This window comes from Neopsephotus bourkii, unplaced genomic scaffold, assembly GCF_033783945.1.
Source record: "Neopsephotus bourkii isolate Nb327-2 ecotype Australia unplaced genomic scaffold, CSIRO-AGI_Nbou_v1 NB_1600, whole genome shotgun sequence".
Taxonomy (NCBI): domain Eukaryota; kingdom Metazoa; phylum Chordata; class Aves; order Psittaciformes; family Psittacidae; genus Neopsephotus; species Neopsephotus bourkii.
In genome coordinates, this window is record NW_026902076.1 from 5,616,801 (window position 1) to 5,642,830 (window position 26,030).

Here is a 26,030-nt window from a genome sequence, read left to right on the forward strand (position 1 = left end):
ATGCCCCCGGGGCCTACGGGAGGGGGGTCTGGAGCTGCGCGGCTGTTGGGGGCGGGTCAACTTGAAAACACGGGGTTTGATATTATTTTATCTTTTGCAGGGTATTTTTCTTCCTCGGGGTGTCGAACGGACAGCGATGGAAAACCGGCAAAATTTCAGCCGCCTCCAAAGCCCGTCATTGTTGACAAGCAGAAGCAGCAAGATGAGAGGAGGTAGGGTGTCCTGCGGCATACCGCAGCGGGCGTGTGTTCTGTGGGAGATGGGATTAGTGTGACCACCTCCTTAAAGCTGCAAGGTGTTGCTACACAAAAAGCATGTTCAAAGTTCTGATAAAGACTATTTTTGTTGAAATATGTTTTAAAACACCTTAAAATGCTGTGTTCTAGGGTTCTTGAAAGGTGTGAAACATGAAAAAACTGTATAGCATAACCACTTTTGCAAATTTGGGTTAATGTGTGCGGTTCTGTTAGAGGCATGCAGCCCCTCAGTATTCCACATGGTGGCAGAGACTTGGGTCCTGTGTCAGCCTTTGCCCTAGCGTTTGAGATCAGATGTGAGTACATAACATTGCTGTTTGTGAAATGGACCTGATGTCAGTGGTAAGCCTCCTGATGCATCTTTTGTTCTGAGTGGTTTTATTTTCACCTCAACCAGCTTACATTGCTTTAGATAGCACGGTGGTTAAAACTGCAGTGCTGTGTCTGGAAGGAGAGTGGTAGTACTGTATTGGTCATCTTCCCTTCTTGCCCCCCCAAAAAACACACCGTAGCATGTAGGCAGCCTAGGAGTGGGGAAGGTATTAAAAACCAGACTGCAAAAATTTCCTCACTGTGTTAAGATCTCCTTATGGAAACATCTTTTAAGAAGTGAAGAGTCTGTGTGGCTCCTGTAAAAAATGCAGTGTGTGATGCAGCAGGACAGGCAGTTGCATTTAAATGATGTTTTATTCTTCCAAGATTGTGCAGCTTTGAAGATCATGAGTAGGGTTGAAGTTATTTAGGCAGCAGCACGAACCACAGCCTATGTGCTGCCAAGCAGATTGCCCTTTGCTCCCCCCTGCAGCCCCTATAGGGTTTGTAAGGCAGGTTTGCATTTGTCCTCTTTTCTGTGTTGGGCACTTCTCTTCGGCCAGATCCAGAACTTTTAAGAAACATCTGTGCTAGTGAATTAGATGTGTCCAGCTTCATTCTCGAGCCCTGAGGCCAACTGGTCTTACCATCCAAACCAGAGTGACCACATCCAAATGGTCTGTTGGAAACAGTCCTCAGCCCAGGCCAGTACCATGTCAGGATGTGTGTTCAGCACTTGGATAACTGAGTTGCAGGGCATGAGGAAATTCCTTGGCATTGTTTTAATTTGTTGGAGCAGAAAATAGTTTTGAGAGTCTCTTTTAAGCCTCTCTAACACAAAAGAACATTTATGCGGTGTCTTGTGTAGAATTGGTTTGTAAAAGCTGGTAATATATTGTTCTGTATCTGTTACTATAAAGTCATTAAATGTGTAATTCATGTAATTACAGTTACAGTGACATAACCTATTCCTTAGCTGTGACAGCAGTAACTGAACTTCAGCTCTTTCAGTCAACTTGTGAAGACCAGCATTTGTTACTGTTTTTGAAAAATTGTTTAAAAGAATGAAATAAATGAGCAAAAAAAACCCAACAACAAAACCTCACAAAAAAAAAAAAATTTGGTAACTTCCTGAATGCAGTTTGTATCTCTGAAAAGGCAGCTGGTATCAGTGGTTAACAGGTGGCTAATTTTTAGGCCAAATACTTGAAATTCTCTGATACTTTTTATGGAAATGCTTTTGGTTCATACTTTAAGTTTGAATTTTCTTCAAGGTTCCTGAGCCCTGAATTTATACCTCCTAGAGGAAGAACAGATCCCTTTAAGTACTATATAGAAAGGAAGGATATGATACAGAGAAGAAAAGTCTTCAACATCCCCGAGTTCTATGTTGGTCAGTAACAGCACTAAACCTCTCATCAGTGTTTTATGGTGTGGGGGTGGGTAAAAAGTGTGGTCAGGTTTTGTTAAGTAGTGTCAGGTGTGTTAGATCAACTAGTATGTGTTCCTGTACATGCTACTTCACATTTTAATTTCATATTTACACCTGATTTCCATTAAAAATATAATACTGATGAGTTTCCTTTATGTTTTTTTTCAATCCTGGCACTTTAGCATACGGTTTACCAGTAAGGCTCAAGAAAGGAAAATACATTATTTCTATTCAATTTGGATAGTCAACAGTAAATGATAAAGGGGCAGGTGCAAAGGTGAAGAAGCTTCATAGTTAACCTGCAGAATCACTCTAACATACATTAATTCAGGGCATGTTAGAAGTTTATTCTGATTCTGGCAGTTTTCATGGAAAATAGAACATTTTCAGAACGTAACTGAAGGCATGTACTTTGTCTGACTCTCTTCCCACATTTTGGTATTTATTTGACCAGTCTTCTTTGTTTTCATGTGGTTTTTTTTTGGCAGGCAGCATCCTCGCTGTTACTACTGCAGATCCATATGCCAATAACAAAACCAACCGGTTTGTAGGCATCTGCATTCAAAGAGGAGGAAAAGGACTTGGCGCTACCTTTGTTCTTCGGAATGTTATAGAAGATCAAGGTGGGTTTTTAACTGTGGTAATTATCATGGAACCATAGAATGGTTTGGGTTGGAAGATCATCTAGTTCCAACCCCTCCTTCTGTGGTCAGGGACACCTCCCACTAGAGCAGGTTGCTCCAAGTCCCGTCCAGCCTGGCCCTGAACACTGCGAGTGAGAGGGCAGCAACAGCTTCTCTGGCCAGCCTGTGCCAGGGCCTTGTCACCCTCACAGGGAAGAGCTTCTTCCTACTATCTAATTTAAATCTCTCCTCTTTCAGTTTAAACCCATTACCCCTTGTCCTACTGCTACTACTTATGCTAGAAAGTTAAGCTAAAAAAATGTTGGAGGTGTATGTGAAGCGATACCTGGTGTAGAAATTTAGTCTGTGGAGAAGATGAAAAGAGGATAGTGCAAGTTTAAAACTGTACACACAGCGATGCTGATGTGCTCTATAATTGAAGGCATGGAACTGTGTAGTAATTTTTTTTCTACATTTAGTGATTTATAGATCTGTGTTCTGAAAGACTGAAGGCAATTCACTATGGTTGTGCTTAGATGTGTGGTCTTCTGCTAGCCACGCAAATACTAGCCCAGTTTGAGTGCTGTGTCTTTGCATGAACTGGGGATGTACACGTGAACTGTTTAACAAGCAACAAATTAGCAGCATTTATTGACAGGTTCTTATTCTGGTCTACAACAAAATGGGGGGCAGTGCAAATACTGATGTTTTGAGAATAAATATGCAAGGGGTGGGTGTCTCTTTATACACACTACACATACAGTGAGCTAAGTAATGCCAGCCATAGTAACCAAAAGGAAGTAAAGTTTAAAACCCAAGCTCATCTTCCTTAAATTCAAGCCATCCATGTCTCTTAAGACATTCTGTTATCAAAGACTTGACATGGAAATTGGTATTTGCCTGTGCAGACACAGTCACGTATACAATCACACATGCACACAGCGCTGTATGTTTAATTTTCTGATAAGTAGAAGGAAGTTCTTGAATAATACAGGAACGTGTAACACTGAATAGCGAATTGGTGTTAGTATTTCTAATGAATTTGGTTCATTAAGTCAGACTTTCTCTCTCCAAGGTGTTGAAATACGTTATGAACTGTACAATCCTCGAATCCAGTCGATAGAGGTTCTGAAGCTGGAAAAGAGGCTGGATGACAACCTGATGTACCTGCGAGATGCTCTCCCTGAATATAGTACATTTGATATGAATATGAAACCTGTGTCTCGTTTAGCCCATGAAGAAATCCCTGTAAACAAGGTAAGAGCCATGTGTTTCAGAGGGAAAGTGGAGGATCATTTAGGTAACTTTCATATCTGACTGATACACTGGCAGGCTGTTAACCAGCTCTGTGCTACATTAGTTTACCAGGGTGGCAAAATAAGGCGAGTCTTTATGCCATATCTGTAGTGATGAAATGTTGAAAATATAAATACCTGCCATCCTCCATAATTTCATGGAGTGGTGGCTTCCACATGCCTCTGTATAACAGCGTGCAGAGGGTAAAGCTCTTTCTTACAGAAACATTAGCGGTAATGTGGTTATGGATTTGGGAGTGCAAGGTGCCCAGAAGGAAGGTAAGACGGGAAGTGACACCTAAAATCTGCATTCTGGGAGAAGAGCCAGAAACCAGCAGAGCTTGTTGGAGTGTTGTCTGGTAACTCAGTAGCTTAGAGCAATCATTCCTCCCTTTCCCAGTAGGCTGCTCTTCTTTTTCCTTAATAAGGAGCAGAACTTCAAAAGATGATTTAACTTTACTCAATGTGTCACTCTAAAGACTGTATAATTAATCAAGACAGTTAATTAAAATTTTTCATAAGATACTATGACAATGGTCATGTAGACACAAAAAATTCCCCTTTGGCTAACAGAGTAAAGAAGTAGTTCCCTATAACTGATAAACTGGTCTGTTTTCTCTTATTTCCTTGTTAGGGCAATGGTCTCACCTTTTGCTAAACTCACAATCAAAATTGTGATTAATACCTTTTGGGTTGTTTTAAAATTTGTTAATCTTTCACCCTAGCTGCAGGTACGAATGAAACCTAAGCCATGGTCAAAACGGTGGGAAAGGCCACAGTTCAACATTAAAGGAATAAAGTTCGAGCTACCTGAGGAAAAAATGAAAGAAGCACAGAAGTGGAGCAAGCCCTGGCTGGAGTTTGATATGCTGCGGGAATATGATACCTCAAAAATAGAGGAAAAGATTTGGAAAGAAGTGAGCGAAGAGCTTAAAAAATAGTAATGGCTTTTGCACTTTGGGAATTATGGAGAAATTTAATACTTACTTTGACTTTAGTCTTTAGATTATCAGTTGTCAAGTTGGTTTGTTGTTTTTTTTACAAGCATAGGCAATGTAAGCAATAAAAGCAATGAAGTTAACCTTTCCAGAAGATTTTAAAGCATAGACTCTTGTGGTTGAGCAATGACTTTCTGTTTCTGGAAACAGCCATTCCTTTTGCTGAGCCTCATAGAATCACAGAATGGTTTGAGGTGGAAGGGAGCTTAATCTACTTCCAAAACCCCTGCCCTGGGCAGGGACACCTTCCACTAGACCAGGCTGGCTCAAAGCCCTGTCCAGCCTGGCTTTTAATCTGGCTCCTTTTTAAAATTACGGTTCACAAGATAGATGGGTTTGTATCACCCAGACAAGACAGGTGTATTGTCATTTCCGAATACATCTGCTGCTTCTCTCTTTGCAGACTAGGGAGGGGCCAGTTGTAGAACTGCTTCACTTCAGTAGTAGGCTATAGCGGGGAAGTGGAGATATTTGAGTCAACTGTATACTCTAAGCATAAGCACTGTTTAGTTTTCCCATTAAAAAAAAAAAAGTTTCCTGTTTCTGAGAGATGAGCATTACTGCTCTGCCAACAGAGGAGCAAATACAAATGCTCTGAAACCAGTTCTGAAGAACCAAACCAGATTGGACAGACTATGCTGTTTAAGCTAAATCATGTGAGTTAGTGTAAGGTTCAAGATAAATGCTCACAGAGGGTCAGAGCAGGTTCTCAGTACTGGGACAGCTGATTTCACAAAATTATACATCCACAGCAGAAGCACGCAGGTGTAAACTCTGTTCCTGTGCTTACAAGTCACTGCACAGGATCTTTCTTCCAGAAAGAACCACCTACACAGCTAAATTGTGACAGAACATCTATCACATTTTCATAATAGCATAAGGCTGGTTGCTTCAGGAAAGACAGCTGGGATGAGACAAGAACAAGATAAGCAATGAGGTCAGGAGCTGCTGGATGTTGCTGATGACCTATTGCAATTTTGTTGGCATTCTGAGAAGAAAAACAACAGAAATTCACCATTACTAGAAAGCAGGATGTGGAACATCAGCTCATACCTCCTAGAGGTAATGAAGGCTAATGGTGTCTGAGTTTTTTTTCTGCTTCTAGTAACATTCCTGTCACATGTTGAAGAACTGAATTGTAGGAGTCATTAACACAGCAAAATATTTTTACTTCATTAAAAAAAAAAAACCTTTTAAAAATCACCTTGTCTGTAACACTGATCAAAACTATTTACAGGTAAAACTTTACAAAAATACATTTTTAACTTAAAAAAATACAAAAGAAATCACAGGGATTAAGGCTGTAAGAATTAAAATTCTAGTCCCAAAAGATTATGGAGAAATAGAGTCCCAAGTACACACACAGAATCTGTGATGCACTACACAGTTTCTACAATAAAGCATCCTTCTTACTATCTAACAATATTCAGTGCAAATATACAAAGTTATACAACATTAGAAGTAAAAGGAAGACCTTCCTAGAGCTTCAGTTACTAGAAAGTAACTGACTTGGTTCCTGTGCTTGTCATCAAGGTGTCTGTAATTAAAAGCCTGACAAAACAGGACATCCAACAGCTCTGCCTGTACCACTCTAGCACAAGACCACACCCATCAGATGCTGTCTTCACAACGTCTGCTCTTCCCCAGGTGTTCTCTTGTGCAGGTTTTTCCCTCGCTGATTTACCATCACACTAATCACTGCCCACTGATTTCCCTTGTTTCTGTGTTACAGTCAAAACCCCTGCAACATAACAAATTCTATTTCACCAGGGTTGGCTGGACATTACTCAAAATCACTATGGACCACAGGTTAGAAGAGCTCAATGATGCCAAGTCAGAGTGGTATTTAGCCATTAATACTGAAAATAGCTCGTGAAGTTGTCTGCTGGTGAGCAGTGACAAATTGTACAGGCACTTTTCTCTCTTTTTCAGGAATCCTTCCAAAAAGGATAAATAAAACATTGTTATACATCTTAGAATGCCCAAAACCATCACTTTACTTTGACAACTGTAACTTGTAAAAGGAATCCTTTAACCTAGGAGTAGACAGCAGTAGAAGACACTTGGAAAAGAGACCTCATGTATTTAACAGTAAGACAGCGATTACCACTGCAACTTTGAGTGGGCAGGATTCACTAATTAGATTTCATATTAGAGCTGGTTTAGTGTGACTAGTGGGCTTGTTGCAATATTGGGCCTTCAAAATCTTCTACTTCCCAATCATCGACTTAAGGTGTTCAAGTTTATACTCTTCAATGAAGCCTTCAACAACATCCAGAGCCTTGATTTTCACCAGCAAGAGGAGGACTTCTTTTGTTTCATTGCTACAAAAAAACCCAAGAAAATATTATCTTGCAGCACTTCCATGTGCCTGCCTTAAGCACACTTTAATTTACTCATCTTAAAGAGTAAGGTATCTGTCCTCAGCTCCTTGTCATCAAGTGACCTTGGCTACCCTGATCACTAAGGGTGCCTAACTCTGGCAGCTCAAACTGTCAAACTAGAACTGCAGAAGCACTCCTTTACATTTTGGACTCCATCTTTTGTTTTATGTCTATAGAATACATGCAATGAAAACAACCTTGAAAGTGTCAAATACGTGAGACTTAAGGTATTTAAAGAAGTATTTAACATAAATTATTCAAGGAAGTGCCCAAATCCCCAGGAAAACCTTATCTATTACCTGTGGTTACTCTTGTGCAGCGTACGGGCACACTGGAGCAAGTACTGGCAGAAGTTCTGTAATTCAGGGAGGGTTGACCCACTTTCAAGATCTTGGAACCACCTTTCTGGGAGACACGCAACCACCTGCTCACACCAGAAGTTTATAAGAAGAAAATCTTTCAATATAATCAAGTCCCATCACTTCTGACAGGGATCTTCTGGCACATTTGGTTATTACTAGAAGCATGTGCTTTTTCTTTGAAACCAAGATTGACTATCCCTGCAAGGAGTTATTCATAAGAACCTATGGAGCAATATTTGCCCTAAAATGCTTTTATACACCAAGGTAATTAAAAAAAGTTAAATTTTAAATTATGTTTAAAATCTTTAAATATTTCCTCTTCAGTTTCAACCACTCTTCATAAAAACAACAACAAAACACAAGCTTTTAGCTTAAACCTTCCTCCAATGTACAAGTCACCTTTTACCTTATGACACTTTACTATACTATCAGGCCCCGGTGGTGTGTTTAAGAGGTTCAGAAGAAGGTAACGATTCAGCAACTTGCTCAGTCCCAAATCACGGACCGTATCTTCCTGTACAATTCCATCCCAAAGGAAAACATTGGAGAGCAGCTGCAATAATGAAGAAACAGAGTATGTATACCGGGTGGCTGGAAGCATGCTAAAACACAGTATCACAAGTTTTGTGTAAGATAAAGAACATTATCTTAAATGTATCATTAGACTTATCATAAACATTAAACTTATCATAAATGTATCATTAGACCAGGCTGATCCAAGCCCCATCTAACCTGGCCTTGAACACTGCCAGGGATGGGGCAGCCACAGCTTCTCTGGGCAACCTGTGCCAGTGGCTCACCACCCTCACAGGGAAGAACTTCTTCCTTATAGCTAATCTAAATCTCCCCTCTTTCAGGTTAAAGCCCAAGAATACACACAATGGTTATCCATACCCTAATACAAATGTTTTACTCTCCCAGGAGCCAGACTTGAGTGAAGATATCTTTCCTGAGTGACTATAAAATATTTTTTTCAATAAAATGAACTGCAAATTAAAAAAAAAAAAAAAAAGTATTTCTCTACCTTAGCAGCTGACCAAAACCGCCTGTCTTGAAACTTTGAATGTGGTGATGACCTGTCTTCCATAGTGCTGGTCATGGAAAGAAGGAAAAAAAAGATAACAGGAGGAGTTTGTTTGGTTTTTAAAGGAAGATAAACAGATAATTGAGCTCTTAGATACTGATGAATGTTAATTCTGGAATTGTTTCAGCAGTGACAGCCGCAGCCAGAATAAATGTCTACGGAAACAGCTGCCAATTTGAACTCATTGTAATACCACTACTATGAATTAACTTCCAATAGAAGTAGCAATTGGAAACACCTGTGTCTGCATTTTATGGCTAGGTACCAAAACAGAACTGCTTAGAACCAAACATCCTACCCCATCTTTAGCAAAGCTTCTCTCATAGTTGTATCTTAACCCCACATCTCCCAGACTCTTACTTACTCCCATCTTCGAAACAGTGCCCAGAAATAAGCATCCATCATAAAAAGCCCTATTTTTGGAACAACAGGAGGAAGTCAGGGGACACAGGTACACAATACCAGACAATCTGGACTAAGACAGGCCCTCACACATAAATTGCTATGCTAAAGCTAGACTGTAAATCTCATATATTGAAAAGCTGTCGGTTACAAGAAAAAAGAATTAAGACAGTGGAGTTACCCTTTTAGAAAGGGTTCATGAAGAGGACAAAGGCTTCATAACCTCTGCCATAATAAAACAGTAGAAGGCACGTTTGTTCCATAGGTGTTGATGGATGTTTACAATGCTTCACCTATAGCTGTGGGGGAGAAGGGTAGAGGAATTAAATTTGTATTTTTTTTTTTTTAAAGATTCCCAGAGTCAGCTTACCTTTTAGGATACAGAGGAATAAAGACATCTTCCTCTACTGATTTCTTCATTCTTAGGATAACCACATTCATCAAATCCTATTAAAAAAAGAATTATTAATGTGTCTCACAAGAAAGACTTCCTCTTCCATTTGTAACAACTTCACTGCTTATTTTGTTCATCTAGAAGTGTTGTGTTACAGCTAAGTACAGCTGCCACTTGTATATAAAACACACTGAGAAGTAATATATTAAAAACAGTAGACAAATCACAGCTATAATTACCTACAGGGTTAACCTAGTGTATTTAACTACCATAGCTAGGTTAGGATGTGTTTTTAGGCAACACGCTTTTAGGTGCCACAGATTGCCACCTAACTTTTCTAACATTTAGTTTACTTTCTGTACAACATAGCTAAGGTCAACTGTACCATTTGACTTCAAGTCATGGTTTCAAATCAGCACTTTTGGAAGGCTCAGAAGGGACAAAGATTTTCTTAAAATACTTCTTTTCATACTCAGGGCCTAAATATCCATTCTGTTTCACCAGTTTTATACTAAATGCACCTCCAGATTCACATCAGAGTAAAACCGGAATCAGGCTGAAGGGCATGCTAGAGTAACTATGGGTATAAAAATAATTATTAAAAGATTGCCAAGATTAAGAAGTAGCCTTTCTCCTAGTGAAGTAATTAACCTTTAGGGATTTTCATGTCTTAAAGTTTTATATCTACTTCATAAATAAAAGCTTAAGGAGTTGACCACTGAAACGTTATGAGCATGTAAAGCTCAAACTTGGAAAGATAATTAAATGCAAACATAAATTCTAACCAGTGCCACTGCAGTGAAGCAAGATTAGGTCTACAATCATCTTCTTGGTAGGTACAGGCAGAACTTTTCTAGAACAGAAGCTAATCTCTGCCCTAAGAGTGTCCCATCTCCCACCACCTTCAATAAGGACAGCATGAGAGAGCTGAAAGTTTAACTGTTCAATCTTGTCAAAACGAGCAAGTAATCAGAACCAAACAACTTCAGGACAGTGCCCCTAAGAGCACGCACAGAAAGCACACACAGTGGATGAAAAATTGTTTTGTTTTGTATTTTTACCTCTTTTGCTTGACTGCGCTTATTTTTTGAGAGGACTTGTTTCACAAAGATGTTGTTGCAAAGCTGTACGAGATTCTTTGTCTGTGAAGTAGATAAAGGATCCCACACACTCTCCACAAATGCTGGAAAATAAAGAAATTCATTTCACTCACAATACCCAAGTACATATCTGCTCTAGTTCAAGGCACTGCAACGTAATAGAAGCAAACACGTAAAAAGCTAAGCCTCCCTCACTAATCTTACAAAGTGGTTGCTTTAGTCCCACAGAGTGAGGCTATGTAACTGTTACATCTTGGAGCACCATTACATAACTAACATTATTTGAAAGCTATCGCTTTTATTTAAGGTTTGATTGCCTAGCTCAATGAACATTTTTGAAGACAATCTCACTATACCTGCAATTTTTGGAAGAAAAATTTTTTCAATCACCCTAGGCAAAACTTCTTGATCAGGATTATCATCCCTTGTTGATTCTGATACGGCTTTGGCATCGCTGAATTCTTCTATAGCTTTGAACCAGGGCATCTCTTCCAACTCTGTAAAATTCTGCTGAAAGACCATTCCTGTTAGTATTTCAGCTTGTCAGGCTTAAAAGAAAACCTCCATCCAATGATACCAGAGATTCCCACTTAATTTCAGATCCACCCTCTTCACTGAACAGGCCACAGGGGCAAACCAGGAAAACTACACTTAAGGGTGAAATCTAAAGGTGGGAATTTTAAAGTGTCTTCAAAAACCTCAAGAGAAGAATTCTTTTTACATGGGGCACTGCAAAAGGGTCTGGATGTAAAGGGAAAGGAGAAGGTTAAGAAGACTCCAACCACATGCTTCAGTTTCTGAGACCAACACAGTATCTTTCTATTCATTTCTAATGCACCGTGCTATGTACAGAAAAAGCATCTTAATTTTTCATATTGTGTATTAATACACAAACACGTGTGCAATTTTTGAAGAAAACAGTCAGCTGGTGCACCCACCTCAAGAGGATTCCAATTCATTAACTGAACTCTGATCAGTGGATTTAACAGCTTAGGCAGGCAGAAACTGATGTAAGCATCACAGTAAGAGTCAGGAAGCTTCTCTTTCCATTCCTGGAATTTCAACAGGATTTTTCTGATGTCACAAAAATCTGCATGTACATCTTCAAAGACCTTCCTACTATCCTCTAAAACGTTATCTATGGATAATATTAGTTGGAAATAAAAAGAAACAATCACAGAACTTATTGAAGTATAAGCTGAAGAGTTTATGCATCTACAGGACATGAGAAATATCTGTACGATATTTGTCATTTATCTTTGACACATCTGATACTGAAATGGGTTTTAAAACTGGCTCATTGGAAATCCCAGTTTCATAAAACATACTTTCAGAAGACCAAAACCAGGCAAGTTTCTTCATTATCTACTCCACAGACTTATACAGACACAATGTTTCAAACTTGACAACACTGATAAAACTTGAGACATGCAAACCCTTCTGCGGTTATTTGGGAAAAGGGTATTATGCCTTTGCCTGCTCCTCTTCATTCATTCATTCAAGATAACTAGAACACCAGCCTTTCATTCACACTATCTCCAGGAAACAAACTGATTATACAAAACACATTGTAGCATCACACTGAGTACTGTCAGATTAGCTTTGGCATGATCTAAAAGAGCTTACTTCCAGTTCAACCAGTCATGTGTGATGCCACCACCACAAGTCATACCAAAAGAAATCTACACCCATGCACCTATTCTTCCCGAGTCATTAGTCAGAACTGCCTGACTGCATTTCTTTTCTACAGTGCATAACCAGGAATATGTAACTCACAAGTATTCCTTTACCTTGAATTATTTATTTATTTACCGTTCCTAAAATCATCTAAAAAATATATCGAAAAGATTTTGTTCTTGAACATTACAAGAGTCACCAACCTTTGCTCTTCTGGAACTCATTAATCTCTGCTGGAGTCAGCTCATCGTCACTTGACATGCCTTCATGATGATCTGTTTCTCCTGAACACTCTCTTGCTTGCCGTCTGCAAGTCCTGTATTTTGTAATGAACTTGGGTGAGTGACCCTCTCCCATGTATGCAGAAAATCCATTAAAATGATCACAGAATCATATAATAGGGAATTCCAAGATTCTTGCTGCTTCAAAGTACAGTTATGAATTGAGGCACCAATGCAACTGCAAAGCTTTTAAAACTCCCAATACTTAAAAGAGTTGGTACCAATCCCTGAACACAGTCCTTATACAAAAAAGTAGTAACTGACCTACAGTGATAAGAGTGTAGATGTTGCTTTGCTTTCACTCACCACCAACTCCCAGCAGCAACAATACCACCTATTTTTGCTATCTATACAATGATACAAATATATATTTATGTATGAAGTCATTATTTATTAAAACTCCCCTCATATAGTTTTTCCTCACTTAAGACTTGTTAATTTAAAATAACAAGATCTATAAGCATTCAGATTCAAATCAACATGAACAGAATTATATTAACAAATAGATGGTTTCCAAGTACTTCAAGTTTTGGAAAGCAAGTACGTTATTTTTTGTGTAATCTCATTTAGTAATCCTACAGGTTTACATTAATCACTGAGTGACAGGAAGCGAGTGCACAGTACATTAAATTGGAGTTAAGTGCACCTATACGTAACAGCTACCTTCGACGCTCACACATTTCCAGAAGCTGTGTCTTCTTATGACCTTTTAATCCATCATTACCGGGTTTGTCATTCCCACCTATCAGAAAACAAAAACATACAAAAATAAAATGGTTTGATTTTAAAGTTTCTATTTTTTCAGTCAGGAAACACAGATCCTCCTCCTACCGGTCTTCATTTGGAAAACAGCAAATTAAAGTCAAACCTAATCTCCAGAGTAGTGCACAGTAAGTATTATATTTAACTGCATATAGTCAGATGTGGTTGTTTCCTTATAGCAGTTGATGAAAAGGTGAGTTTCATGACATTCCAGACAACCCTCACTGCTTACTAATCCTGGAAAAGCAACTTAATGTCTTCCATGATAGGTTCTCAGCAGTGTGAAAGGCAAGCATAGGGACTTACCTTCATCCTGTATATCAAAAATGAAACTATGTAATAAATTAAGAGTAACTTTAGATGTTCAGTTCCAACACTGTAATGGAAGTTAAATCCCTGATTTACACTATTCAAAAACCACTGCATTTAGATTTCAAGACTAGTCAGCCCCCCACTGTCTCCTGTTATCTGAGTGGTAACTGACCCCAACTACCCTTACTCTGATTCTTGAGTCTAACACAGAATTATAAACAAGAAGCATTCTCTATTTTGGCCATTCATTCGTAGCCCTATTAGCTACGTGGTATGTGCACAACATGCCAAAACAAGTGTACTACTACTACTGAAGTATTATCGTATATGAAAAGACAGCCCTTCCACTATATTAAATACAACTAGGACCATAAAAAAACAATTACAAGTGCTATTAAACATGCAAGTACAGTCTCATTTGCAATGAGCTTTAAGTAAAACCATTTTAATGCCAACTTATTACAGCACTACCCTTTTCTTCTTAACACCTGCTGTCAGCTTGCTACACCATTTTACAAAATCATACAGGCTGCTAGCTTCCTCTAATCAGCAGTTTATCCTGTGTAGTGAGAAAACTGAACCCATATGATTACTAGTTACCAGAAACTGGTGCATCTGGCCTCCATCTGTTCCCAGCACCTCCAAGCATACTGCTTTTTGCTTCAACTAAGCAGTTTTAAAGGGTTTGGTTTTGGATGCTTGGTTAGGTATTTTTAAATAGGAGCAGATTCATATGGCATACAAACAATACATTTGTGTGGGAAGAAAGTGAGGTAACCACAATAATTTTTTTCTACAGTGACTGAAAAACACCATTTTGGTTTAGATAAAACACAAAGGTGCTTTTTTCTTTATGCCCTTCTCTTCATGTGTCACCTAATATGGAATCTCCATTCTGAGTGCAAATAGCCTTAAAGATGGTCTCATGTAAAAGTGATGCTGCAAGTAAACACCCTGCTTTTCATGTCAGTTGAACACATCTACAGACAATGGAAAGGAGAAAGCAGATAAAAGTAAAAAAGGAACTGCAGAGCTTTACTTCTGCTCAAAGAGCGAATGTTTCAACAAGAAAATAACTTTTAACTTCATACTAACTTGTCAGATGCTGAATATAAGCAGATTCATCTTTCAGTTCATCCTGCCTTCGTTTCAATACTCTCACAGCTCGTTGCTGAAGAAGTACATGCACAGCCAATTCTAGCTCATTAATGGATTTCAGCTGAAATATAATAAATAGCAATCAGGTTTTCAATTAATTAAAATCCCCAAAGAATGGAAAAACCCAACTACTTCCATGGGTTTTCAATATAGCTGGGAAATTAGAACCAAACTGTCATAGATTATAAATAAGTTCCTGGTCATTGGAGTTTTGCAGGCTTTTTTATAAGGCTGAAAAAGCACAAACTAAATGCCAGTTGCTCACCACAGGACTACGTAAGTATCCCTACAAAAGGCTTCAACAGGGCAATATAATTGGTGTGCTTTGTTTGATTTCAGTTTGCCTTTGAGCCACCACCCATTAAAGAAAATGTATTTATTAAACTCATTTTTTCTTATTTAAAGTTACATACAGAAATTCACAATTGCAATGCAACAAAGTGACACAAATTAGATTTGATAGCACAGTCTATAGAGGATAAGAGCAGTTTACTTTCACTGAGGCCAAACTTCAGGTGGCACTTCCCCTTCTCCAAACCTTCATCTTTTTAAATACACAAAGCCTGCAGATCAGGAGACAGTTGCAGCCAATAATGTCCACAAATTCTCACACAGCTCTGCTAACTCAATCCCAACTCAAACCCAACGCAAAATCCTTACCACCTCTGTTATGCAACCCTGAATAGACATTCTGAGATTCCAAAAGTGAACTTAAATGCCACCTCTCATTCAACTTCAGCGCACTCTCATTACTAGACCTGCAGGAAAGTCCCTCCAATAACATTTTGGTTTCATCCAACAGAACCTAGCTGAGACCACATCTCAAGCACACATACCTATACTCGCTTGATCATCACTTGAGGTGAGGGTTGATATTTTTTCCTGCTAGTTTGTTTCCTGTTACATTAAAATTTCTGACAGAACTGATTTTTAACTGGATGGTATCCCTCCATTTCCAAACAAACCCCCCTCATCTTTCATTGACAGAATGCACCTTTATCATCTGTATTAAAAAAAAAAAAAAAGAGAAAAAATACATACTTTTTCATTCAAACAGTTTATCAAGTTTTCCACATATGTTTTCATGGACCTGTAGAATTTGTAATTCAGAGCTGCATCTGAAGACTTCTCTAGCACCTGGACAGTCACCTTGGAACTCTCAATGTCCTCCTTGTATTTCTCATACTCCCTCTGGTGGGCACGGTGCACATTCTGTAGTGATGTTATCCTAAGAGAGGAAAAACAGAAAACTAAACTATTGCCAAGTTAACAGCTGATGCATTTCTAAACATTTTTTCCATTATAATCACATATAAAAATCTTTGCTTCTGCTAGGACTTGCACATAAGCTGGAAGATTTACCCATGCCAGCATTTTCAGAAGTATGGGACTGGACAAGCATCATAGTTTGAAGATTCAAACACCATTTATGTGGTGCTAGTTTTGATATTTGACCTGATTTTTAACTAGATATTTTACCTGATATCTTACCTAAGTTGCTCAATGTACCATACATCCTAAAATCATAAAAAGCCAAATTTCATGGCATCCCATTAATTGAATTTCATCCAACGTAATCTGAGGAAAACTACAGCTCATGTCAGCATGTCAATATGAATATCAGTTCGGTCTAAGTTGCATGGATAGCAGTATCTATCATCATTCACCATGCGCTCGCTACAAAATACAAACCAACTGAGGACTCCTGCTGCTAGTAGTTGAAAAAAAAAAATAGGAACCTGTATCTATAGCTCCAACTATTAGACAGGAATGTTTGTATATATTACAACTCTGCTTCCTTTTTTTCTTCCCCCTTCCCTCCTTACACTTCCCAAGTGTTTGCTCAGCTTGAGCAAACTTCTAACAGAACCAAGAAACAGACCAAAACTTACTTCACCTCTCTGAAGCAGAGAACACTTTTCAATAAAGATAACTGAACTACACTACTGTTCTCTACCATGCTACAATAAAAAATACCCAACCTCATGAAGTTTAACCATGCCAAGTTCAAGGTCCTAGACCTGGGTTGGAGCAATCCAAGGCCCAGCTACGGGCTGGGCAGAGAAGAGATTCAGAGCAGCCCTGCAGAGAAGGACTTGGGGATGTTGGTCGATGAGAAAATGAACATGACCGGCTTCAATGTGCGCTTGCAACCCAGAAAGCCAACCGTATCCTGGGCTGCATCAAAAGGAGCATGACCAGCAGGTCGAAGGAGGTGATCCTGCCCCTCTACTCTGCTCTCCTGAGACCTCACTTGGAGTGCTGTGTGCAGTTCTGGTGTCCTAACATAAAAAGGACATGGAACTGTTGGAACAAGTCCAGAGGAGAGCCACAAGAATGATCAGGGGACTGGAGCATCTCCTGTGTGAAGAGAGGCTGAGAAAGTTGGGGCTGTTCAGCCTGGAGAACAGAAGGCTGCGTCAAGACCTCATAGCAGCCTTCCAGTATCTGAAGGGAGCCTATAGGGATGCTGGGGATGGACTATTCATTAGGGACTCTAGTGATAGGACAAGGGGTAATGGGTTCAAACTTAAACAGGGGAAGTTTAGATTGGATATAAGGAGGAAATTCTTTACTTTTAGGGTGGTGAAGCACTGGAATGGGTTGCCCAAGGAAGTTGTGAATGCTCCATCCCTGGTGGTGTTCAAGGCCAGGTTGGACAGAGCCTTGGGTGACACAGTTTAGTGTGAGGTGTCCCTGCCCATGGCAGGGGCTTGAAACTAGATGATCTTAAGGTCCTTTCCAACCCTAACTATTCTATGGTTTCAGCATTTACCATGTTAAACAGACCTACAAAGCTTACATTAAACAGGTCTCCCCTCCCCTTCTTGCTGTTTTCCAGATGGGTTTCCCACTCTTCATATCTTTATTCTTATTTTTCTTATTTGATTCTGTACCAAAATTCCTACTTCATTTAACTCAATTCCTTTAAAGTGATTATGGCAAAGAGAGCATAAAATTGACAAATATTTAGTCCAATTTAGTTGCAAATTTCTAAAAAAAGCAGGTCAGTGATGGTCTGTAGAAAGCAAAGCATATAGAGAGAGAGCAGAAAGCAAGTTCATAGCAGCTTCTTATGTCTCAGCTGTATAACGTTACTTGTCTAAACTTATCTGAGCAGCTGCTTCCTGATGCTCTGAGATGACAGGCAATGGCTTACCCTGGGACGTCTGACCACAACTGTCCTTTTCACACACCCTCTGGGAGGTTCCAATCTCCATCCCAGGATGCTTCAGCTACCCATATGGCAGCTGAGCTGTTAAAGAAAAGTCACAGCCTGGCTCACAACTAAGAAATATCAAGAAAGGTTCTAGTTTGCCTAAGCAGGCTGTACAGAGTTTACCGCTGCTTTTAGGAAATACTGGTGTAAGAGCCACTGTAAGGGAGCTAGGATTGTCAGCTTCACCTGCCCCACTTGAAGTTTTGCTTGCTGGGCAAACATAGCATTGAACCAATGCTTCTGTCAAATACTAAAAAGCATAAAAAGCTGTTGCCATTTAAATTGAAAGTCCAAATGCTCCCCTACACCAAATCATTGCCACTTAAAATCTAATAGATATTGTAACAGGAATTAGTACACATGAAACAACCCAAAAATCCTCCAATATTCTGGAAAAAACTTCAAACTTGTGTCTCCCATTCTGTGACAAACACTCAAGAGAACTCAAAAGTGAAGTTCATAAGAGCAGGATTTACCTTTCAGTCAGTCGCTTCTTCACAATTTCCAAGTTTACAGGCGGCAGAGAAACAGAGGGATCAAATTTTGCTTTAGCTGATTGTGATTCATACAGGGAAGTATCATCATAAGGTTCCTACAAGAATTTTAAGTGTTAATTTTTAATACACAGCTTACACAAGTCCTCCCTCTGCAGCTCTTCAGATCAACAAGATGTATCATTCCAATACACAAGGCATATGATATAAAGATATGTATTTCAACAATCAAATTAAGTACAGGAAAATGTTGTACAGAAAAGCACAACACAGAGGCAAGGAAAATGAAATACAAAACCCTGCATATGTATGTTGTGTAAAAACATATCGTGCATATACATATAAACAGCACAAAATAATCCACAATTTAGGGTACACCTGAGTTGCTGTTTTGGCCTGAAAATATTAATAGCTTTCAACAGCGCATAATGCAGAGCAGGTGAAAACTTTCTCAAACATTTAAATAGTTGTAGAAGCATTAATGTGCAAAGCACCCTATGTCTATTGGAATTATTATTTTCCATATCCTTTATAAAGCATAAGAAAAGCTCCTGGCAGTTGTGGGGTACTGGTTGGACTTGAGGATCTTACAGGTCTCTTCCAACCCAGCTGATACTGTGATTCTATAATGCTTCTACATTGACAACTGAGACTTCACTGGTATCAAAAGTCTAAATATAGAATGTGGAAATAAACTACAGCCAAGTAGTGATGGCAATACCTGATTTTATTATATCTTGCTCCTTTAAAGCTATTTTAATATATTTATGATTAATTATTTGCCATCTATTAGTCATTTAATAGTCTATTTTCTCATATCAAGCTTTCTGATTCCGCTCCCCTACAAATATGAATGCTATATTGTGACAAAGCCAGTGGTCAAGACGGAGATTCTCCACTCACCACTCAGCTTCACTGGAATTATAACCAAAGAAGGATTCCACTGAGTTTTACCTTGTAAATTAAAAGACATTGTTCTAAAACCATGGAAGGGTGTATATTAAAATCTAGCCAAAACACAGTCCACTCAAGCAAGCAAGTCCGTAACGAACAAAGCCCATTACTAAAAACTGCTGCAGTTCCCTGAACAGCAGAAATTAAGTTTCCCAGAAACAAGTATGAGGACCTAAGAGTACCAATCACACTGAATCTGGAATTCAGCATCAAAAAGGTATAACTTTCTCCCAGTCCTCTAACTGCTCCCATTTAAGAGGCAAAAGTTTCTACAGTTGTCTATTCAGACATAAGGAACTCGTTATTCAGATTTTCCTAATCTGACCCAGAGTAAATGATTCAAGCTAGAAACAAAACTTCCAGCTCATCAGAAGATACAGAGTTTATTTTTGTCAATTATTTACCAGAGAAAAGAAAGAAAACAGAATTCTGCCGAACTGCTGAAGAGAGCTCTCAGATTGCACCCAGCAGGAATTTAGCATAATAAAAGAATAATTTTTGTTTTACAACTTTTTACCATTGCTGCTATTTGAACACTTTTGCTTTCAAGGGTTCAGAATTCTATTCTCTGCTTTTCAGAGTCTTCCACCACATACAGGTACTGGCCTCTGATGTATGCAAGCAACAATGCCCTGCTTCTGAACAGCTATACAGAGATTACAGATTTTCATTATTATCTTCCCATATTTCTAGTCATCTTTTCCCTGAAGAATCAGTGTATAACTTCCCAAATCCTCTCTAGCAAAAGGACAGGAAGGAGACACAGAAGTACTCCACAGAAGCTCTACTGCCTATGAGCAAAAAGCAACTTCCAAGTGTTAGAAAAGCATGCATCACCTGAGAGAGTTTAATGGCTTTCTTTATTTGCTGAACTTCCCACTTAATTTGGGCTTCATCTTCACTTGATTCATCACCCTCAGACACTGAAAGTTGAAATAATCATTAATAGATATAATTACATCCTGTATTTCCCACCCCCACCACCAAGCAACAATGGATCTCCCCATCACTACTACACACAAAAAACAGCACATGAAAAATCTGCAGATGGAGGACTTCCAAACGGAAAGGCAAGGAAGGCTTGGCAATAGCTAGTGGGATCTGTAGCATTTACACCAATATCAATTTCCTCAACATACTGTTTCTCAGACAACTACTGTAGTAAGAGCAGCACAAACATCTTGGTTTAGGACCAAAGGCAAAGCTGTATATAATACACGTATATAAGGTTTAAGTGTAGACTCTAACACAGTGAGTGACATTATGCACAGTAAATCCTTGATTGTTCGAAAACATACACTCTACTAGATACAAAAATCTGATTAACATTAACTAGAATTGCAGAATCAGCTTGTAGTTATGCATTCCTCATAACCCTTCTTCAAATAATAAAGTAAATCCATGCTTCATAAGCAAAACTATAAGCAGCTGTAAGAGGACAAAAGCAATGGAAATGCCAGATATGCTTTGTGTGCAATAAGTTTGTTCACTTTTGAAGCCATGGTGTCAGTGCAGGGAAAGCACTTAGAAGACCAGATTAGATGCAGGAGGCAGGATTTACAGCAACTTTACTCAAGTTAAATGCTGTGACTCTTACAAGGGTTTGGGTTTTGGGCGGTTTGTTTTTTTTTGTTTGTTTGCTTCGGGTATTTTTTTTCTTTTTGCAGCCAGTATGGCCAGAAAATATTTTCTTATATGTGTCTGAAAACATCCTGCACCACATTAGTGAGACCTAAACCAGGATAATGTCCCACAGAAACCTCCAATACCAGCTGTACAGCATTTTGCCAAGAGCCCTGAGGGCCAAAGCCTTGCACTGCACAACCTTACTGGACAAGTCCCACACTATTCCAGACATAAGTAAAATAAAGCCACAACCACTAGCAGAAACAGCACAAACTCACCCATGTGTTCCGTCATCCTCTGCCTAAGAGTTTTCATTTTAGGAACAAAATCAAGATTCTCTGTATCAGACTCATCTTCACTCTCTAAACCACTGCCTTTTCTCCTCTGAGAGACCTTGTGACTGTTGGAAACATCCAGTGGAAGATAATCATCCTGTATCCTAGCTATCTGACGTTTCCTCCGAGCATCCTCAATACAATCTGCACTGAGGATGTGACCTGCGTTGAAGAGAAAAAACATCTAAGCAGAAGACTAAAACCAACACCCCTTATCACTCCTAATGTCAATAACCACCACTGTTCAGGATCACTGTATACAATTCTGAGTATAGGACAGAAGATGTTTACACTGTTTACCATGTTAATATAAGAAGCTGGAAATGAATCCTTGAAAAGTGGTTCTCAGTCTGAAAACAAAGCTCAAACTTTTTTTTCTTTTAAATGAATTGCTGTTAGACTGTCCTCCTTTTTTCCATCTCCCCAGAAAATCAGGGCTACTAAACTCAGAGAGTTACAAAGGAACCAAATGTTTACAAATCAGCACAGGTGGGTTATATTTTAATCTTATGAAGGGAACTTATACCACTGCCAAACAGGAATTTTTTTGCAGCCTTTCTTCTGAAAGCAATGGTCATGATTACTGATCCATTTCCAAAATTAACATGCAAATACAACAAATACCTGCAACCAAAAACTGCCGCTATTCTTTCAGAAGAAGGGTAGTCATAAGTCAGGACAAACAAGATGCTTACACATTACATGTTTTAAGCTGTGTGGGATTCATATCACCCATCCTGTCACGTACTTCAGACAAAAAAGACAAAATGTTTTGTTTTGTTGGGTTTTTTTGCGGTTTTTTTAAGTAACTTCCTTAAAAACAAACAAACAAAAAAAAATCAGGAAATTAACCTGGTGATCTATCCTTCCAACTCTGTGGAGAGCTGGACTCATTTTCAGAGCCTGAGCTGTTGTAGTCCTCACTTAGTGCAGAATGACTTTCATCCTCCTCCTCCCTTTCTTCATAAGGGTCTTTAACGCTGCCAGTTCTAGGCTCCAATGGGCAGATTTCTGTATTAGGGCAAAAAAACTAAGACTCATGATTTCAGTTTCAGCTGCTGGAATCTGATGTGCTATGACTGGTTACCAGTAATTATTTACACCTTGCTGCAGCAAAGACTTATCATGTATCTATTACCACTTGCCCTCATCAAAATACATCAAATTTTCTGATGCTCCAACACAGACATTTACAAGCTAGTTCTTGTCTCAAATCCAAGCATCTGTGATAGGCCTAAACTAAGATGTCATTCTGAGGCAAAGAGCACATATACATGCACAAGAGCAATGATATCAGCTCCCAGATAACAACTGATTAATATCCTAATAGCTCATAGCACATTTGGGTTCACCTTGCTTTATTTTACAAATTATATTGAAAAACTGCCTTATTTTGTAAGCATTAAAAATGAGGGAGTCTTTATTTACACTACAAACATTTATTTATGACTGTTTTGTCTCCAATTATCTTTGAATTCTTTAAGAACATTGAGTTCTCTTTGCTTGTTACTACATCTTCAGTAAATCATCAGATTACTGAACAACAGAACATGTCACATTCCATAAGGGTATGAGGTATAGTTCTATAAGAAGTTACAAAGAAAATTTACCATCTCGTCTGAAGCACAATCTCAAAAGGAATTACAGAATCACAGAATGGTTTGGGTTGGAAGGGACCTTAAAGATCACCTGATTCCAACCTCCCTGCCTTGGGCAGAAACACCTTCCACTAGAGCAGGTTGCTCAAAGCCAAAACATTTCTTAATCTAATTTATTTTAATCTAACAGTATCAATTAGGGTACATCTATGAATTGGTAGAGTTGTCAAAAGGGGATTAGAGGATTTCTGCATAACCAAATCTTCTCAAGAACAGCCTCGAAGTTCTGATACTTTCTACCAAGGTTATATGGAAAATAACTTCAGCACAAAAAGATGAAAATTTTAAACCTTTAAAATTTAAAGTAACATTGTAACTATAATCAGGACTCAATTAGCATGTATAAAACATCTAACGGCAGTATTTGTACATCACTCTTCACTTCTAATTTTTTAATACGTCTTCATATAAGCATTCCATTAAATATTTAACTGAAAAAAGTACTTACTTTTGCTTTCTCCGGTTTCTGTCTGGGCAGGCAGCAGGCTTTCCTTTCGAACTCTAAAGGTTACTTCACTGAAGGATGGCTTTTTAATTTTAAAGCATTCTTCACCTATTTAGGTAAAATTAAATTATTCCAAGTAACATTAACAGATAGCAGTATATGCGCATCCATCCCTGGCAGTGTTCAAGGCCAGGCTGACAAAGCCTTGAGTGACATGGTTTAGCGTGAGGCATCACTGCCCACGGCAAGGTGTTGGAACTAGATGATCTTAAGGTCCTTTGCAACCCTAACTATTTTATGATTCTATACACACACACATTACATGCAAAGTGTGTCCCCTCTCTGTGTGCGCACAGTGTGTTTTTGAAGTTCTGTCTGCATTAAGTCTAACTAAGGCATTTAGTTCCATATTCTAACTAGTTCCATGGCTTTATTGTTCAAGATAACTCCAGCACTTGATTAAAAATTCTGCAGCTCAGTCTCCTCAATACAGCAACACTGTAGTGCTGAAATTGTTATTGCAGTCTGTGTTCATCCAAGTTCATCCAAGTATGCTGCCCTAACCTGTTTTGTGTTATCAGCCACAAAAGCAACAGCCCAGAAAAGTCAACTAAACATTTAAGCTTCAGTTACTTAAATTTCTTCATCATTAAGCAGCCTAATCATGGAATCGTGTACTACACAGCTGAGAGAGCTGGATTTGACCAGCCTTGAGAAAAAAAGGGTCAGCTTATTACCACGTTCCAGTTTTTAAAGGGTGGATACAAGGAAGATGGAGACTAACTTTTCACAAAGTCACATGGAAAAGACATGGAGTAATGGGCACAAGTTACTCCTTGTAACATTCCAAGTGGACACTAGAAGAAATACTTTCACAATGAGAACAATCGGGATTGGAATAATCTCCCCAGGGCAGTGGCGGACTCCCCAGCACTAGACACTTTTAAGATTTGGCTGGGTCCAGACTTTCTTGGTAAAACATGACCTGGAGTACATATCCCAAGAAAGTCTGGACCAGGGTATCCAACCTGGGATTATGCGATTCTATGACACTTTTCTCTGGTTTTCTCCAGCCCTAAGAAGCTCTCAAATGCTTCCCGGCCAAAAGCACATGGCCATACATAATCTTTCAAAATACTTTTATATGGGTTTCGTTTCTAATCCCCACAACAGCCCTATCCCTGACGCAGAATCGCTATTTTTTGCTTACAGAGAAAGAGACGTAATGGTGACTCGCAGCTCCCCGCGCCAAAAGTCTGGCGCTCCGGGAAGCCGCGGACCGAATGCGGGGCGCGGAGGCTAGGCCAGTGCATCCAAGCTCCGGCCCGGTGCGGCTTCGATGGCCCTTAGGATGGTAGGACGCTGCCGGACACTCACCCTCTGGATCCTCCTCACTACCGAAACTCAGCAGCACCTTTCCCCCCCGCGAGGACCCGCTTCCGGCGATGCGCGGCCCTCGGACCGCTGTCGCCTTTCCGCTCTCCTCAGGGCCCCCGGGGTTCCCCACCGGCTCCTCCTCTGGCGGCGGCGGCGGCGGCCCCTCTCCGGGTAACGGTCCCTCCGCCGCGTGCGCCCTGGCTCCCTCCGGGGACGCGGCGGCGCTGCCAGGGCCTTCCTCACCCCCCTCAGGCTCCGCTTCCGGCTCGGAGCAGGAGCTGGAACCGGGGGCTGGTGACGGGGCAACGGCGGGCGCGGGCTCGGGCGCGGGCTCCTCCTCACTGCTGCTGCTGGAGGCTGCACGCCGCCGGCCGCGAAAGTTACGCGGAGGACGCCGGAACATTGCGTCCACCGAGCACCCGCGCAGCCCCACGCACACCTCTTCCCCAACGCGCATGCGCGAAAACCCCCAAAGCACCACCCCTCGCCAAGAGCAAATCCCGCCCCACGGCGAGGGACACGTCCATGGGCGGGGCGCGGAAACAGCCGTCCAATGAGGGCGAGGGGCGTATCTTGCCCTTACCGGCCGAGGGCCCGCCGGGTGGGTGGGGACAGGTGTTGTGAGGGAGTGAGGCGGGAGGTGCCTTACGGTGTTGGGGTCGGAGGCCGGGGACAGGGAGAATAATTACTATAATTAATAACGACCATTTCTATATCAAGTTTTTATAATTATTATACTTAATCATAGAAAGGTTTGGCTTGGAAGAGACCTTAAAGCTCATCCAGTTCCAATCCCCTGCCATGGGCAGGGACACCTTCCACTACAGCAGCTTGCTTCAAGCCCTACCCAACTTGGCCTTGAACACTGCTGGGGAAGGGGCAGCCACAGCTTCTCTGGGAAACCTGGGCCAGTGCCTCACCACCCTCACAGGGAAGAACTTCTTCCTTATAGCTAATCTAAATCTCCCCTTTGTCAGTTTAAATCCACTATGTGAATGAATAATAATATATAACCACTAATGTATAATTATAAAATAGTTAACTTAGAATTATTAATAATACAAACTGAAAATATATAAATATAATTT

General features: G+C 39.9%; 2 protein-coding genes across 4 annotated transcripts; one reads left to right on the top strand and one right to left on the bottom strand.

Moving 5' to 3' along the window:
- Window positions 1–6,120, top strand: MRPL19 (mitochondrial ribosomal protein L19). The gene is made up of 5 exons (XM_061372149.1): window positions 1–212; window positions 1,844–1,962; window positions 2,490–2,624; window positions 3,700–3,881; window positions 4,645–6,120. Exons 1-5 carry the CDS (start codon window positions 1–3, stop codon window positions 4,858–4,860), a joined length of 864 nt encoding a protein of 287 aa, XP_061228133.1. The 3' UTR covers window positions 4,861–6,120.
- A 481-nt stretch (window positions 6,121–6,601) lies between these two features.
- Window positions 6,602–25,346, bottom strand: GCFC2 (GC-rich sequence DNA-binding factor 2). 3 transcript variants are annotated; one of them, XM_061372321.1, is made up of 18 exons: window positions 24,943–25,346; window positions 23,569–23,673; window positions 22,315–22,473; window positions 21,406–21,624; window positions 20,339–20,424; window positions 18,530–18,645; window positions 15,875–16,061; window positions 14,771–14,894; window positions 13,265–13,343; window positions 12,524–12,636; window positions 11,582–11,781; window positions 11,000–11,150; window positions 10,605–10,726; window positions 9,520–9,596; window positions 8,688–8,754; window positions 8,070–8,216; window positions 7,601–7,725; window positions 6,602–7,241 (listed from the first exon to the last, which is right to left on the bottom strand). In XM_061372321.1, the coding sequence occupies exons 1-18, from the start codon at window positions 25,343–25,345 to the stop codon at window positions 7,127–7,129; spliced, it is 2,595 nt and encodes an 864-aa protein (XP_061228305.1). In that variant the 5' UTR covers window position 25,346; the 3' UTR covers window positions 6,602–7,126. The 3 variants fall into 3 exon arrangements, 2 of the variants coding, with proteins under 2 accessions (XP_061228305.1, XP_061228304.1); XM_061372320.1 differs by having other exon boundaries at window positions 11,000–11,153; XR_009728307.1 differs by lacking the exon at window positions 6,602–7,241 and having other exon boundaries at window positions 8,070–8,265; window positions 11,000–11,153.
- Between the last annotated feature and the right edge of the window lie 684 nt (window positions 25,347–26,030).